Raw genomic sequence first — 16127 nt, 5'->3', positions numbered from 1 at the left:
CATTACTCAGACAGGGAACACCACCTACCCAAATCTTCCCACAGCAGCCACCGTTGACGAGAGCGTAATGTATTTCCCCAGATTTGATCAAGCCTGTTAATGTGATTACACACACACACGCACATAGACACACACTATAGGCCCACTTAAAATGCAAATGACCAACCAATGACTGGTGCCTCCACTCCGCAGTCCCCTTTTATCTGGTGTCCACCTGGTGCCTACAGAATAGATTCAGAACTGGGTTTTCATCCTCATTGTCCAGACTAAACGGAGTGGCAGTGTAGAGGATGAACCAGGTCTGCCACTCAGCCTCTTTGCTTCCCTAGACTGCTTTCCCATTTTATTATCTCTATTATAAAGACAGTATATAGCTCATCCCTGCTTCCCCAGGCTGCTTCCCGATTGCATTAACTTAAACATTACATCTCATTTCCTGTTTTCTCTCTTCTCCCCCACAGTTCGTGGCACACCCCAACTGCCAGCAGCAGCTGCTGACGATCTGGTATGAGAACCTGTCGGGCCTAAGGGAGCAGACCATCGCTGTGAAGTGCCTGGTGGTGGTGGCTGTGGCCCTGGGTCTGCCCCTGCTGGCTGTGGGTTACTGGTTTGCCCCTTGCAGTCGGGTAAGAGTACCACGTTCACTGACATACCCCGCTGACTTTCGCTTACCCTTTGTAGTTGTAGTCAGAGAAATGTTGATGGAGTATGTTTGTTTACAAAACTGCACAAACGCTCGTATGCACGTGCACGCTGATATGTTGAACTGTTGCACCCTCTTTAACCCCTCTGGTTATTATTTGACCCCGCTGGTCATCTTTGAACGTTTGGACGTCTTGAAGAACAATCTGGCCTTGTAGTTGGAATCCAAAATTGGCAGATTTGTTATTGTTTTTATTTTGAGAAAATGCGCCTCCAGCATCGTGGAGAAAAAACTCACAGTACATACTCTGCTGTTCTATCTTGCGTGAAATTATGTGCAATGATGTCAGAGGTGTTCGTTGTTTGACGTAACGTCTTTGTTGTAATATCGCAAACGGACCTGGCAGTTTCCCCGCTATAATCTCTACCCAACACAGCCAGAAGAGGACTGGCCACCCCTTGGAGCCTGGTTCCACTCTAGGTTTCTTCCTAGGTTCATTCCTTTCTAGGGAGTTTTTCACAGCCACTGTGCCTCTGCACAGTGCTCTTTGGGGTTTTAGGCTGGGAATCTGTATCGCACTTTGTGACAACTGCTGATATAAAAAGGCTTTAGAAAATAAATGTGATTGATTTAATTTGATTAATTGATGATTGTTTTGCAATGTGACATGTAATGTCTGCCAAGAGAGTATAGATAGAAATCTGGCATGCAGGGCCACCCACTGCCATCATTCCTGCCACTCAGAACCTCTCAGGTAGATCAACTGGAGCATAACCAGGCTGTAGAGTTCAAAGTGAAATACGGAGGCAGTGTTGGGACAAAATTCACCAATTGTGTTCCGTTCATTTATCTCAACTCAAACCAGAGTATATGAAGAGTATTGTTTCTAGCCCATAGAATTACATATATATGGTTCCATTACCCAAACTTCCCATTGAAAAGTAAAACAGACATTTACAGCCACCTGTGATTAAAGTAAATAAGTATAGGAGTGTGAGGGTAAATAAGTCTAGGTGTGTAAGGGTAAGTAGGCTAGTGGTGTGAGGGTAAATAAAAAGTCTAGGAATGTGAGGGTAAATAAATAGTCTAGGAGTGTGAAGGTAAATAAATAGTATAGGAGTGTGAGGGTAAATAAATAGGGTGTAGTGTGCTTGTTTGTTTATATTCACTTACCCTGCACTACATTTATGGATAAGTCTTAAGTTTCAGTAGTATAACGAGAGTCTCTCGCAACGCTCCAATTAAATGTAAGTGTTACATTTTCTATCTTTAGGGACGTTGTTTACCCTCTCATAAAGCCAAGACTAACAATGTGTGTTTTAATCATTGAGGGCTATAAGAGGAATGGAGAGAAGCAGAGCAACAGCTGGGCATGTTAATGGGTTAGTGGTGCGGGCACGATGCCAGTTTGGGTTGTTGGCATCATTACTATTGCTGGCATCATGTTTATTTAGAGGTGCACCTTGAGAACACTTCGATTTGTTTTTCAGGAATGCCTTGGCCAATTGATTGGTTAGGATTAGGACTAGTAGTAGCTTTTCAGTTGTATAGATCATGACCGAAACCAAAAAGTTTAAATCAATTGATTCGACCACCTAAACTGAATTGATTTGTGTTTGTTGTGAAGTTTCTCCAGACTTAACAACAAACTAATTTCAAGCAGGTTGAGGTGGCTGTAGCATAGTTTTCTCCATACTTTTCAACCAACTAATTTCATCTGACAGGTATATTACAACGCAGGTTCAAGGAGTTAGCCAGATAACTTTGATAAACAAACAGAAATAACTGTTGATTGTCTGGTTCATTAAGAAAGCTAAACGTACATATGTGTTTTTTGTTGTTGAGAAAATTAGACCAAGCCCATTTCAAGCTTATCTTTAAAAGAAAAAGATACATTATTTTAGGATGTGTAGGCAAATTAGCTGGCTAACTATCCTGATTTGTAGTATAGGTTGAGGTGGTTGCAGCATAGTTACTCCAGAGACTTCTTATTGACTGAATTCTCCCTGTGCATCCCACCGATCTCACCTGAAGGTTTTACTTGCTATGATGTGGTTGTTTTACCTACCTAAGTTGAATGCACTGATTGTAAGTCACTATGGATGAGAGCATCTGCTAAATGACTGAGGTGCAAATGTGATCCTTCTTATTTCTGTAGCTGGGCAATGCTTTGCGCAGCCCCTTTATGAAGTTTGTGGCCCATGCCGCCTCCTTCATCATCTTCCTGTGCCTGCTGTTGTTCAACGCATCGGACCGCTTCGAGGGCATCAGCATCATGCCAAACGTGACAGTCACTGACCACCCCATGCAGATCTACCGGGTCAAGACCACTGAATTCAGCTGGACTGAGATCCTCATCATGGTCTGGGTCACAGGTGAGAGGATTTATTTGTTTAACATGTTATGGTACTGTGGAGGATTGACGGCACCAGAAGGGCTTGGAAAGGTGTGGACATGCATCAGAGTCATGTTTCATGTCCTGCTTAGATTCAAGTGTCACTGAGTGGACTGTCCTGGTTAGATTCAAGTGTCACTAAGTGGACTGTCCTGGTTAGATTCAAGTGTCACTGAGTGGACTGTCTGTTAGAATTCAAGTGTCACTGAGTGGACTGTCCTGGTTAGATTTCAATGTGTCACTGAGTGGACTGTCCTGGTTAGATTCAAGTGTCACTGAGTGGACTGTCCTGGTTAGATTCAAGTGTCACTGAGTGGACTGTCCTGGTTAGATTCCAAGTGTCACTGAGTGGACTGTCCTGGTTAGATTAAGTGTCACTGAGTGGACTGTCCTGGTTAGATTCAAGTGTCACTGAGTGGACTGTCCTGGTTAGATTCAAGGTTCAGACTGAGTGGACTGTCCTGGTTAGATTCAAGTGTCACTGAGTGGACTGTCCTGGTTAGATTTAAGTGTCACTGAGTGGACTGTCCTGGTTAGATTCACATGAAATGAAACATATCTTGTTTTGTGTATTGTGCTCTATTTAGAACAGTAATCTCTTTTCAATGTGCTCTGAAGAACACAGCATTTAAAACACAGCAGCTGTATGGCACAATAGTCAGGAGACTATTTTGTGCTTTTCACATTTAAAACACTGATGTACAGTATATTGTAGAGTTAGAGACAGTAATTCGTTTTTTTTAATGAAAAGTGAAAGGTTTAAGTTAAATTTCCATAGCTTCACTGGTCAGTTTTACTTAATGTTTAGCATTAAACCTAAACTTGAACGAGCAGTTGACAGTGCGTACTTGTGAGAGAGAGAGAATAGGGTAACTCTCTGGGGAGGGGGAAATCAGATGAGATTTTAGTGAGGAGCAGTCTTCAGTCCCGCTGCGGCTCCCGCAAGATTGAAATACCAATTACGGTGACACATCTGCAAATGGACCCTCTCCTTCCCCTCCTCTACACAGCAGTCTCCATTCTGTTCTCAGGATAGGTAGGTTTCCAGGGTTGAGTTCATTTGGCATCAAATGAACCCAACCCTGGAATCAAATGGAACAAAATAAACTGAGAGAGGAATGTTTTCTGCTACAAATGTTTTAAAATTGGTTTCCATTGCGTGCCCTAATGAACACGACCGTCATATCGAGCCTGTTCAGGTTTGACGCCATTGCAGATGCATCCCATTTGGTCGGATAGGGCAGAAACCAAGAAGCGATTATAATGAGTCACTACCGGCCTTTTGACAAGACCCAAGAGGTCCTCTGACCTTCATTCACCAATCATCTAAATGCAGGATCAATGGTCTCAGGAGGGAACATTTCATATTTTTTCTCTCCCTCTTTGACAGATTGAGTTAACGAATCGATGCAGAGACTATAACTATGTTCCATCTTCTGAATTAATTTTTAAAAGCTATGTTAGAGGTTTTAATCTGTAGTGATTCAATAAATGGCTTCAAAGGTACAGCTAGATTCAGACAGTTGATTTAATAAACAAACTAACCAATTTTCGGGCCCTGAAGGTGGTTTCATTAGGTAGACATTAGATGGTTACTGAATCAACACACTTCAGTTTCACTATTGCCAGCCGATTCAAAGACACTATGGTCATGTTCATTAGGGCACGACATAGTAAAATGTTTTGCGACAGAAAACAAAAATGTGTGTTTCTTATTGTACAAGTCCCTCTTTGCCTTTAGTTTCGTAACTAACAAACACAACCCATGTCCTCTTGTTGCTGTTTCCTCTGCAGGGATGTTTCACTCAGTTTCAGAACATTTTAATCTGTTTGGTGCCTAATGAACACATTCCACATCTTTGTTGCCTTCCACAGGGATGATGTGGTCTGAGTGTAAGGAACTGTGGACTGAGGGGCCAAGGGAGTACATCCAGCAGCTGTGGAACGTTCTGGACTTCGGCATGCTCTCAATCTTCATCGCCGCTTTCACTGCCCGGTTCTTCGCCTTCCTCCAGGCCACCAGAGCCCAGCAGTACGTCAACGAAAAGATCCACGCTACCGATCTCTCCCTAGTGACCCTACCCCCAGAGGTCAAATACTTCACCTACGGTGAGAGAAGAGCTTCTGTATCAATTTTGTTCCTCATGTCAGGATGCAGAATGAATACACCCATGATACAGTTAAGACAAGTAGGCATCTTCCACACATCTACAAATACCACCACACACTCATAATACCTAACCACATGCCCTGCAAGACATATAAACTGTGATTTTATAATGTTAGGTGTTATCGATGATTATACTTAAGGCAACACTGCAGGCACACTAATCTCAAGAATCATTTGAGAATTAACGCAGGACTATCACCATTCATACTAAGCTGTAATTGTCTAGTGGTGCATGGTGACACACACGTACAGTACAGAATTACTTTAAGTGCAACATTATCAACCTGGTAAACAAAAGGTCAACAAAAGGGCGGCATTTAAAATCACATAAAAGCCTGTTTTTAATTTGACATTGAGAGCATAAGCGGCCTATGCAAATAGTAGTAGCATTATCATGACTCTAGATGAGACCCATATGCAGACACATGAGGCAAGTCTGAAAGATTTATTGAATAGACAGGAGCAGGAAAAAGGCAGGTTGAGGACAGACAGGGGTTCGTAATCCTGTTAATAGTCTGCAGACGTAGATGGCAGGCAGGCTCAGGTCGTAACCGGGGAGACTAGAACAAAAACCAGAACGAGGAAAAAACACGTAAACAGAAGACAAAGGACAGTGAGACACATGTTTTATCTTGGACACATGAAACGTAGGATGGATACGGGGGGTGCAGGGCAACAGAAGACGAACAACAGAGGGGCCAAGGATTTTAGAGATTGGGAAAGGGCCGATGAAACGGGGAAAGTTTGCGGGACTCAATCCGGAGAGGCAGATCCCGTGTAGACAGCAATATCCTCTGCCCGAGACGATAGCGGGGAGCCGGGGTACGGGGAACCGGGCTCTATTCCAGGCAAGCGGGCAGCGGCAGAAGAACATCTGGGCCGAGGGTATGTTGACCTCTTGCTCAGGAAAGAGCGGGGGCTGATCACCCATGGAGCACTCGAAGGGCAAGAGACCAGTGGCCGAGCAGGGAAGGGTGTTCCGGGCGTACTCCACCCACACTAATTGCTGGCTCCAGGTGGTGGGTTTGGCCGAGACCAGCCACCAAAGAGTCATCTCCAGGTCCTGATTGGCACAATCCGAATGGCCGTTAGATTGAGGATGAAACCCGGAGGACAGGCTGGCCGACGACCCAATGAGGGTGCTGATCGCTTTCCAGAATCAGGATGAGAACCGAAGACCACGATCAGAGACTATGTTGACGGGAAGTCCATGAATTCGGAAGATGTACTGTACTATGAGTTGGGCCGTCTCCTTGGCTGAGGGTAACTTGGGAAAGGGGGATGAAATGGGTGGCTTTGGAAAACCTATCCAAAAAAAAACTATTCCCCCCTTTCCATGACAATCCCACTACCATGGGTGCATGAGGAGATTCAATGAGCAGGAACTGCATGGACTCACTGTGATTCCCTGACAAAGGTTGATAGGAATCGTACTGTGAGTGACACTGCCAATGCTCTGGCGTCCATGGGAACGGAGAGAAGTTGTGTGGAGATACCCAGCTCCGACACCAGGGTAGTGTCCATAAAGCTTTCGTCGGCCCCAGAGTCCACGAGCACCCGGAGAGATTTAGACCGGTCACCCCACAACAGGATAGCATGGAGAGGAGTATGAGTAATAGGAGATGGGCGACTCCCTGTATGGCCCACCGGCGTACTCATACCTACTGATGAGCCTGGGCTTTTTACTGGACAGGTGGATATGTAATGTCCTTATGGTCAAGGCTATGAGATTGTCGAGGTCCAAGGGCAGCTCCCGGGCTGCGAGCTCATCCTTAATTCCCTCTGAAAATCCATGAAGGAACGTGTCGAACAGGGATTCCGGGTTCCAGGCACTCTCGGCAGCTCTCGGCAGCTACTGCGTAGTCTGCCACACTACGGGAGTCTTGACACAGTTGAAGTAGCTTCGAAGCCGCCTCTCTACCTGACAGAGAATCGAACACCTTCCTTACTTCTGCCACGAAATCCTCCAGACTTAAGCAAACGCTATCTCAGCGTTATAAGAGACGCTATCTTTGAACGGTCCGACGGAAACAAAGAGGGCTGCAGCTCGAAAATGAGGGAGCATCCCCAGTGTAGCGCTCTGGAGGAGGTAAGTGGGGTTCTCGGGAAGCCAGGGTAGGCAGGGGAGATGCACCCCGGGGAGCGGGGTTACTGAGAGTCTGGGAGGTTTTCGTTATGGAATCCTTCCATAAGGTTATGTAGTAACTCCTCGTGTCTTCCAATGGTGACTCCTTGTGAGGAAACAGTGTTGCAGAGCTGGTCCGAGTCTGGTGGGTCAGTCATGGCCAGTTTGTACTATCATGACTCAGGATGAGACCCAGATGCAGAAACGTGAGGCAGATGGTTCAAGTCTCAGGGGCAGGCAAAGGCAGGTCGAGGACAGGCAGGGGTTTGTAATCCTGGTAGCAGTTGGCAGAAGTAGACGGCTGGCAGGGTCAGGACAGGCAAAACAGGTCGTAACTGGAGAAAGACGCTGGCACAACTTGACAAGACGAACTGGCAACAGACAAACAGAAAACGCAGGTATAAATACACAGGGGATCAAGGGGAGAAAATGGGAGACACCTGGTGGGGGTGGAGACAAGCACAAGACAGGTGAAACAGATCAGGGTGTGACAAGCGCTTTATTTTATAGTCCTATTTCATTTAGTTTGACCTGATATTTACTGAGAAATTAGATTTATTGGTGCTTGTGTTGATGCATCCCAAAGAAACAAAATACACATTTTAGGGGAATTATTATGTAATTACCATTTGCTGTGTTATTTCAAAGCCTGCAACGACCTAGTGAGTCTGTAAGACAAAGTCTAACCCAACCATTGTGTCGAACAATCCTATTGCGCCATGCATTAAACACATTGTACAAGTTGCTATGAGTGATAAGAAAACAACTGACTGTTACCCCTTCCTCCACGTAGCGAGGGACAAATGGCTGCCGTCAGACCCCCAGCTGATCTCAGAAGGACTATACGCCATCGCCGTGGTGCTGAGCTTCACACGCATCGCTTACATCCTGCCGGCTAACGAGAGCTTCGGACCGCTCCAAATCTCCCTGGGCCGCACTGTCAAAGACATCTTCAAGTTCATGGTCCTGTTCATCATGGTCTTCCTGGCGTTCATGATTGGCATGTTTATCCTCTATTCTTACTACTTGGGTGCCAAGGTCAACCCGGCATTCACCACGTGAGTGATTATAGCAGACACTGTGAACACTTTATGAGGACACTTACTTGAACAGACGTATGGGGAGACACTTATGGGGACAGTCTCGGTCAACTTGTGTAAGAGAACGTTAATTGATGAGCTCTGGAGTCAGTGACAGGAACTGCTTCGTACACAGTTAGTAGGGAGGCTTTGTAAACATTCAACCTTACTGTTTTGTCCCCAAAGGCCCTGAAATGAATACACTCCTAAAATATGAGACTAGAGAATAAGTTTGATACACATTTATCAAGTAAGAACCTATCTACTGCCATGAACCTTCATAAAACATTTAAACATCGACAAATGCGCTCTCCATTCATGTTGAGAGCTCTTTTCTTCCTCTATTGAGTCCAATCAAGAAGCGCCAGCTCATTCAGTCAATCGACTCAGTCAGTGTAGTGCAGTATGAAGTAGAAAAGGGCCCATCTTGGTCTCCCTTTCTAAGAGTGCCTCAAAACGGAATTGTGGCAGCTCAGAAAAAAGAACTCATTTCACACTGGACTGGATTCCCTCCAAGGTTACTCTTTCCAATGTGAGAAAATGAAATCCTTTCCATTGTTATGGTTTATTGTTTTCCTCAATTGTCTCGGTGTCCATATTGTATTTTATTAGCCAAGCTGGCATGGCATAAATGGATCACACACTTACAAATGGAACACACACACACTCATGTAACATTGCCAAGAGCCCCAATGGTCATTTTTGCCCTTACCAAGGACATCTGTGGAATTCATATAACACAAAATATCAAATACAGTGACATCACCTGAAAAGAAAAATAATAATTTCAATGCAACAATTCCCATGAAGCTATCCTTCAATCTTGTTGTTAATTTTCTTCAAAGTCACTTTGACAACCAGAAGACTATATACCAGGATAGTATTAAGCAAGACATGCTAAGATATTTGGTTCATTCCTCATACATCATATAGCTACATGTCTGCCCTTAGAAGTTAGGCTACACAGGAAGTGACTTCTTAATCACATCACTTTTTTAAAAGTAGCACTCTGTTATCGCCTGTCACTTTGGGCCTAAGCCAAATGTAGTTTGTGGTCTCACTAGGGCACAGCCACAAACTAGAAACCGCTACACCTAATCAGCCTGTCCTGTGACAATCCCCTTCCTTCCTTGTCATCACAGGGTGGAGGAGAGCTTCAAGACTCTGTTCTGGTCTATATTTGGGCTGTCAGAGGTGTCCTCCGTGGTGCTCAAATACAACCACAAGTTCATTGAGAACATTGGCTACGTGCTCTACGGAATCTACAACGTGACCATGGTGGTGGTGTTGCTCAACATGCTGATCGCCATGATCAACAGCTCCTATCAAGAGATCGAGGTGAGTTACTTGTGTGGGGTGAAGTTACCCCAGCCTAGACACTGATCTTGGGTCAGTTTACCATTTCCCCCAATAATGGTTAGGATTGGGGAACGGGAAGCAGATCCCAGATCTATACCCAGGGGAAAACTTCACCCTGGGGAGGAATCAGTGGCATCTGTACACCCCGCCATTTCATTTGGTTATAATTATAGGGATAGTGTATTTTGGGGTAATCTGTTTGTTGTTGCTGTGGTTTTTATATAATGCTGTATGTAGCACAGTATGCCCTAAGCAACTATGCTCTGCTGTCTCTAATTGTGAAACATCAGGGGCTCTGCTATGAATAGCTCTGAAATCAATCATTTCAAGATTATCCTTGTTATGTGTTATGGGAATATTTTTTGCTATTTCCTACTTGCCTCATATGACCGCAGTACAGCCGTGCTAAAGCCACAATGAATCACACCCCCTCATGTATTATTGCTTTAATCAATTATTTGGGGATGATCCATGTTATGTATTGTGGGAATTTCCTTTGGTAATCCGCAACACAAGATACAAGAAGTGACATGAGGCCTCTGCTGTAATTTCCTATCAGAGACAACAATAGCTTGTTACTTTTTGATGGCAGTATTAGGCTAATAGTGTTGTCTCTCATAGATTAGGCCAACAGCAAATGAAGTATTTGGATTTGTATTTATTATGGATCCCCAGCCAGCAGCTACTCTTTCTGGCCTCCGGCAAAATTAAGGCAGTTATACAATTTTAAAAACATTACAATAAATTCATAACATCCCATGAGCGAGACAGAAGTGAACAGGTTATCATTAGTTCAAACAGGTTTCGGATAATGGTGTTTGTAACAATTACTGAGCAAGTCTCACTATGTCAATCTCTCGACTTTACTCAGAGAATGAAATAACTCTACTTATCTCTCAGGATGACGCGGATGTGGAGTGGAAGTTTGCGCGCTCCAAACTGTGGCTGTCCTACTTTGACAACGGCAAGACGCTGCCTCCTCCCTTCAGCATCGTTCCAACTCCCAAGTCCTTCTACCACCTCATCAGGTGGATAGTTGGCATGCTGCATTGCCGACGACGAAGCCTGAAGAAGGACGTAGAGCTGGGAATGGACAGTTCGAAGTCCAGGGTATGGATAGATAGGTGTATTTATGGGTGGATGGATTCATTCATTCATCAAATCATCTATTGATTCATTTGTCCATTCATTCATCTCTCTCTCTCTGCATTGTTTTGATTATAAAAATACACAAGTTCGCTCCAGCTGGACACAACATTTTATGCGGAGATCTCTGTTTATGGGGGTTATGATTTGTACATTATGTAATGTATATTCTTGCATGATTTCTCAGTACTGACTCTGGATGGTCATCATTTGCACTCACCTCTTAATGACCCTGGAGAGGATCAATGGCTTTTGCATTATGCCTGTGGCTCGCCATATTTAAATTGCAAATAAATATGAACGCTATCCACCTAAAGAGAAGGCTCTTGTATGCATTGGAGTCTGGAGTACTAGTCTAGTAAGAGAACATGGAATATTATTCAAGCCCTACATAAAAGATAATAACATCCAATTTATATGTATGGAGTGTTGAAATCCCCTTTTAGGTTTGATGCCTGTCTCTAATATAATCCTTGGAGGATATCATCTGTTCAATCAGCAGGCCCCCCATGGCACACAATAATAGTATCAAGATTCATATGTGGCTGGGGTCTCTCTCTTTCTCAAGCTCTCAATTCAATGGGCTCTATTGGCCTGGAAACATATTTACATTGCCAAAGCACGTGAAATAGATCATAAATGAAAGTGAAATAAACAATTTTAAAAATGAACAGTAAACATTACACTCAAAGGTAAAAAAGGAAGAGACATTTCAAATGTCGTATTATAGCTATACTGTATACTGTGTTGTAAGGGTGTGCAAATAATTAAAGTACAAAAGGGAAAATAAATAAACATAAATATGGGTTGTATTTACAATGGTGTTTGTTCTTCACTGGTTGCCCTTATCTTGTGACAACAGGTCACACATGTTGCTGCTGTGATGTCACTGTCACGCCCTGACCATAGTTTGCGTTGTATGTTTCTATGTTTTGTTTGGTCAGGGTGTAATATGAGTGGGCATTCTATGTTGTATGTCTAGTTTGTCTGTTTCTATGTGTTTGGCCTGATATGGTTCTCAATCAGAGGCAGGTGTTAGTCGTTGTCTCTGATTGGGAGCCATATTTAGGTAGCCTGTTTTGTCATTGTGGGTTGTGGGTGATTGTTCCTGTTCCTGTGTTTGTGTTCACTATACGGGACTGTTACGTTTTCTGTCGGTTTATTGTTTTGTTCGTTGTTTAACTACTTCATCACCCTCCCGGATCCGGGATCCTCCTCATCAAAAAAGCTGACTAGCATAGCTTAGCCTAATGGGACAGGGATATCATATAATATAATTTTCATGAAATCACAAGTCCAATACAGCAAATGAAAGATAAACATCTTGTGAATCCAGCCATCATTTCCGATTTTTTTAATGTTTTACAGCGAAAACACAATATGTATTTCTATTAGCTAACCACAATAGCCAAACACACAACCGCATATTTTCACCATGTTTCCACCGCATAGGTAGCTTTCACAAAACCGACAAAATAGAGATAAAATTAGTCACTAACCAAGAAACAACTTCAGATGACAGTCTTATAACACGTTATACAATACATTTATGTTTTGTTTGAAAATGTGCATATTTGAGGTATAAATCATAGTTTTACATTGCAGCCACCATCAAAAATAGCACCAAAGCAGCCAGAATAATTACAGAGAGCAACGTGAAATGCATAAATACTCATCATAAAACATTTATGAAAAATACATGGTGTACAGCAAATGAAAGATAAACATCTTGTGAATCCAGCCAATATTTCCGATTTAAGTGTTTTACAGTGAAAACACAATATAGAACACAATAGATATAAAATTAATCACTAACCTTTGGACAACTTCATCAGATGACAGTCTTATAACATCATGTTATACAATACATTTATGTTTTGTTCGAAAATGTGCATATTTAGAGCTGCAAATCGTGGTTATACATTGTGAATATGTAGCAACATTTCCCCAGAATGTCCGGAGATATTTTGGACACTCACCTAATCTGACCAAAGAACTCATCATAAACTTTACATAAAAATACTTGTTGTATGGCAAATGAAAGATACACTGGTTCTTAATGCAACCGCTGTGTTAGATTTTTTTAAATAACTTTACCACAACATACATGTTTTTAAAAGAAAATAAAAAAAATTGTCCATTAAAATAACATACAATTGATCCGAAATACAGTGTAGACAATGTTAAAGTTATAAATGGCTATTGTAGCTGGAAACGGCAGATTTTTTATGGAATATCTATAGGCGTACAGAGGCCCATTATCAGCAACCATCACTCCTGTGTTCCAATGGCACGTTGTGTTAGCTAATCCAAGTTTATCATTTAAAAGGCTAATTGATCATTAGAAAACCCTTTTGCAATGATAGCACAGCTGAAAACTGTTCTGATTTAAAGAAGCAATAAAACTGGCCTTCTTTAGACTAGTTGAGTATCTGGAGCATCAGCATTTGTGGGTTCGATTACAGGCTCAAAATGGCCAGAAACAAAGTACTTTCTTCTCAAACTCGTCAGTCTTATTTTTCTGAGAAATGAAGGCTATTCCATGCGAGAAATTGCCTAGAAACTGAAGATCTCATACAAAGCTGTGTACTACTTCCTTCACAGAACAGCGCAAACTGGCTCTAACCAGAATAGAAAGAGGAGTGGGAGGCCCCGTTGCATAACTGAGCAAAAGGACAAGTACATGAGTGTCTAGTTTGAGACAGACGCCTCACAAGTCCTCAACTGGCAGCTTCAATCAATAGCACCCCCAAAACAGTCTCAACGTCAACAGTGAGGAGGTGACTCCGGGATGCTGGCCTTCTAGGCAGAGTTGCAAAGAAAAAGCCATATCTCAGACTGGCCTATAAAAATATAAAGATGGGCAAAAGAACACAGACACTGGACAGAGGAACTCTGCCTAGAAGTTCCGCATCCCAGAGTCGCCTCTTCACTGTTGACGTTGAGACTGGTGTTTTGCGGGTACTGCTGCAATAAAAATTTAAACTCTAAGATGGCAACCTCACTCTCTCTCATTTAATCAGTGGATACAGTTACTATTATAAGTTATAGCAGTAGATTTATCAACAGCGAGAATGAATGGTGCTAGTCAAGGAACAATTGAGGCCTTGACAAATATATTGGACCTAGTTATCTGGCTGCCCGCACCTAGGTATCTGGGTGGCTGGCTAGAAAGCTAGTGAGGTTGCAGGCGGGTGGATGGGGTTTGAGTGGGGAATGGTTTGAATGGGTTGGGGTTCTTTATATGCATTTATTTTATTGTTTTTGTACCTCTAACCCCCCATCTGAAAAATAAAATTGACAAAACTAAATATAAAGTTGATCAAACAAAAAGACTCACGTTAATCATTGGTCATTATTTTCATAACGGTTGATTGAGTATGCAGATAAAATATCCAAATGTGTTTGTGCATGTCTGTGTTTGCAGCTCAATCTCTTCACCCAGTCCAACCTGCGCATTGCAGAGTCCCACAGTTTTAACAGCATCCTGAACCAACCCACTCGCTATCAGGTGACCTCTCCGTCAGTCTAAAATATCATGTTTAACCAAAATGTCACATTAACATAATAGCATATAGGCCTACATTTGACATTTTCCTTTCTTGTTGCAGCAAATCATGAAAAGACTCATAAAACGCTACGTGTTGAAAGCACAAGTGGACAAAGAAAATGACGAGGTCAATGAAGGTAATCTTGCATCTTAACTTTTACTCTGAAGTACCTCATCTGAAATTGTCTTTGAGAATCTGTTGCAGTGTTACACAATGCCAATAATAAACCATTCTCAGGGGTAGGAAGAGGTCTGCATACTGGTCAAATTCCACAGGGTTCTCATTGGCGTTTGAAGCCAAATAAACCGTGCTAACTGTATTGTGCACTTAAAAAGATTATGGAGAGTAGATCAGTTCAACATTGTCATGCAGTGAATATTGCATTTGAGAACACTTAAACTGAATTCTTCAATACAAACCACTTGAACAGAAATTACATTATTTCTCTACATATTACTTTGCAGGTGAGCTGAAAGAAATCAAGCAGGACATCTCCAGTCTACGGTACGAACTCCTGGAAGACAAGTCTCGGGCTACAGAGGAGCTGTCCTTTCTTATCCAGAAACTGAGTGAGAAACTGAAGCTAGGCCCTACAACACGCTTCTACGAGTGACCCCACCGCCACCTCACAGTACAACCAAGCAGCCAACGTCCCAGCATTTCTCCACATACTCCACAGCACCCCCTGGCCAGGTTGTTTTGTAAAAGTCTTCTCTTTGCAAATCAAATCAAAGTGTATTTGTCACATGCGCCGAATACAACCTTACAGTGAAATGCTTACTTACAAGCCCTTAAAACTAACTTCATGCAAACCTGTTGGTTAACAGACAAGAACAGCACAAGTAAAGGCAACAGCAAAAAAGATTGTTGCCTCACTATTTTGGTGTACGGAGAAGTTGCCCTTAGACTGATTAAGCATTTCCCCACTAATGGTTAAGATTAGGATTGCGAGAGGGGAAGCTCATCCTAGATCTGTACCCAAATGAAACTTTACCCCAGAGCCACTATTTTACATTAAGACAAAAATGGTGTTACTGTTATAAATATTTATATATCATTACTTATTAACATCTTTTAAGTCAAAAAAATGGTGGCATAATCTCTTTCATAAGACATACTTTAGACAATGGTTGTTTAGTACTGGTTTTATGTTTCTTTCTCTCGTTATAGATTTATAACCAAACAGTAGGATTATTTGACAATATTTCCTCAAATTCTCTCATAAGATAATCAGTCATTGATTAATGTCATTATTATGTTTGTTCTTGAAATCCACCTAGTTGCAAAGCACCTTTTATTTTCTACGTAAACACTGTTCTTGTTGCTCTAGTGCTATTTTGGGGTTCTTACATTGCGTGTTTTAAAGTTGTGTCCAGCCGTGGTCCTGGAGAGTGTACATCAGAATACAGTAAACAGTACAGGGGGATAACCAATGATCTACAGGACATTTGTAAAGTATTCAGACCCCTTGACTTTTTCCAAATTTTCTTACGTTACAGCCTTATTCTAAAATTGCTGAAATCGTTTGACAAAACCCGTCAATCTACAAACAATACCACATAATGACAAAGTAAAAACAGGTTTTTTGATTTTTGCAAAAAAACTATACATATAAAATATATATTTATTTTTACATACAGTACCAGTTAAAAGTATGGA

At 42.3% G+C, this 16127-nt stretch overlaps 1 protein-coding gene across 2 annotated transcripts in view; it reads left to right on the top strand.

Annotated features, from left to right (window-relative positions):
* Positions 1-15684, top strand: part of LOC111965856 (short transient receptor potential channel 3) — a 41042-nt gene extending 25358 nt beyond the window's left edge. For both annotated transcript variants that reach the window (XM_023990232.1, XM_070444250.1), the window contains 9 exons: positions 462-626; positions 2802-3018; positions 4914-5147; positions 8127-8391; positions 9555-9750; positions 10672-10881; positions 14345-14428; positions 14529-14604; positions 14933-15684. In XM_023990232.1, coding sequence (XP_023846000.1) covers positions 462-626; positions 2802-3018; positions 4914-5147; positions 8127-8391; positions 9555-9750; positions 10672-10881; positions 14345-14428; positions 14529-14604; positions 14933-15081 — 1596 coding nt within the window. In that variant the 3' untranslated portion in view covers positions 15082-15684. The remainder of the gene's footprint in view (positions 1-461; positions 627-2801; positions 3019-4913; positions 5148-8126; positions 8392-9554; positions 9751-10671; positions 10882-14344; positions 14429-14528; positions 14605-14932) is intronic.
* Positions 15685-16127: the final 443 nt, after the last annotated feature.

This window comes from Salvelinus sp. IW2-2015, linkage group LG6.2, assembly GCF_002910315.2.
Source record: "Salvelinus sp. IW2-2015 linkage group LG6.2, ASM291031v2, whole genome shotgun sequence".
Lineage (NCBI taxonomy): Eukaryota > Metazoa > Chordata > Actinopteri > Salmoniformes > Salmonidae > Salvelinus > Salvelinus sp. IW2-2015.
This window is presented reverse-complemented; position numbering and strand designations above follow the sequence as displayed.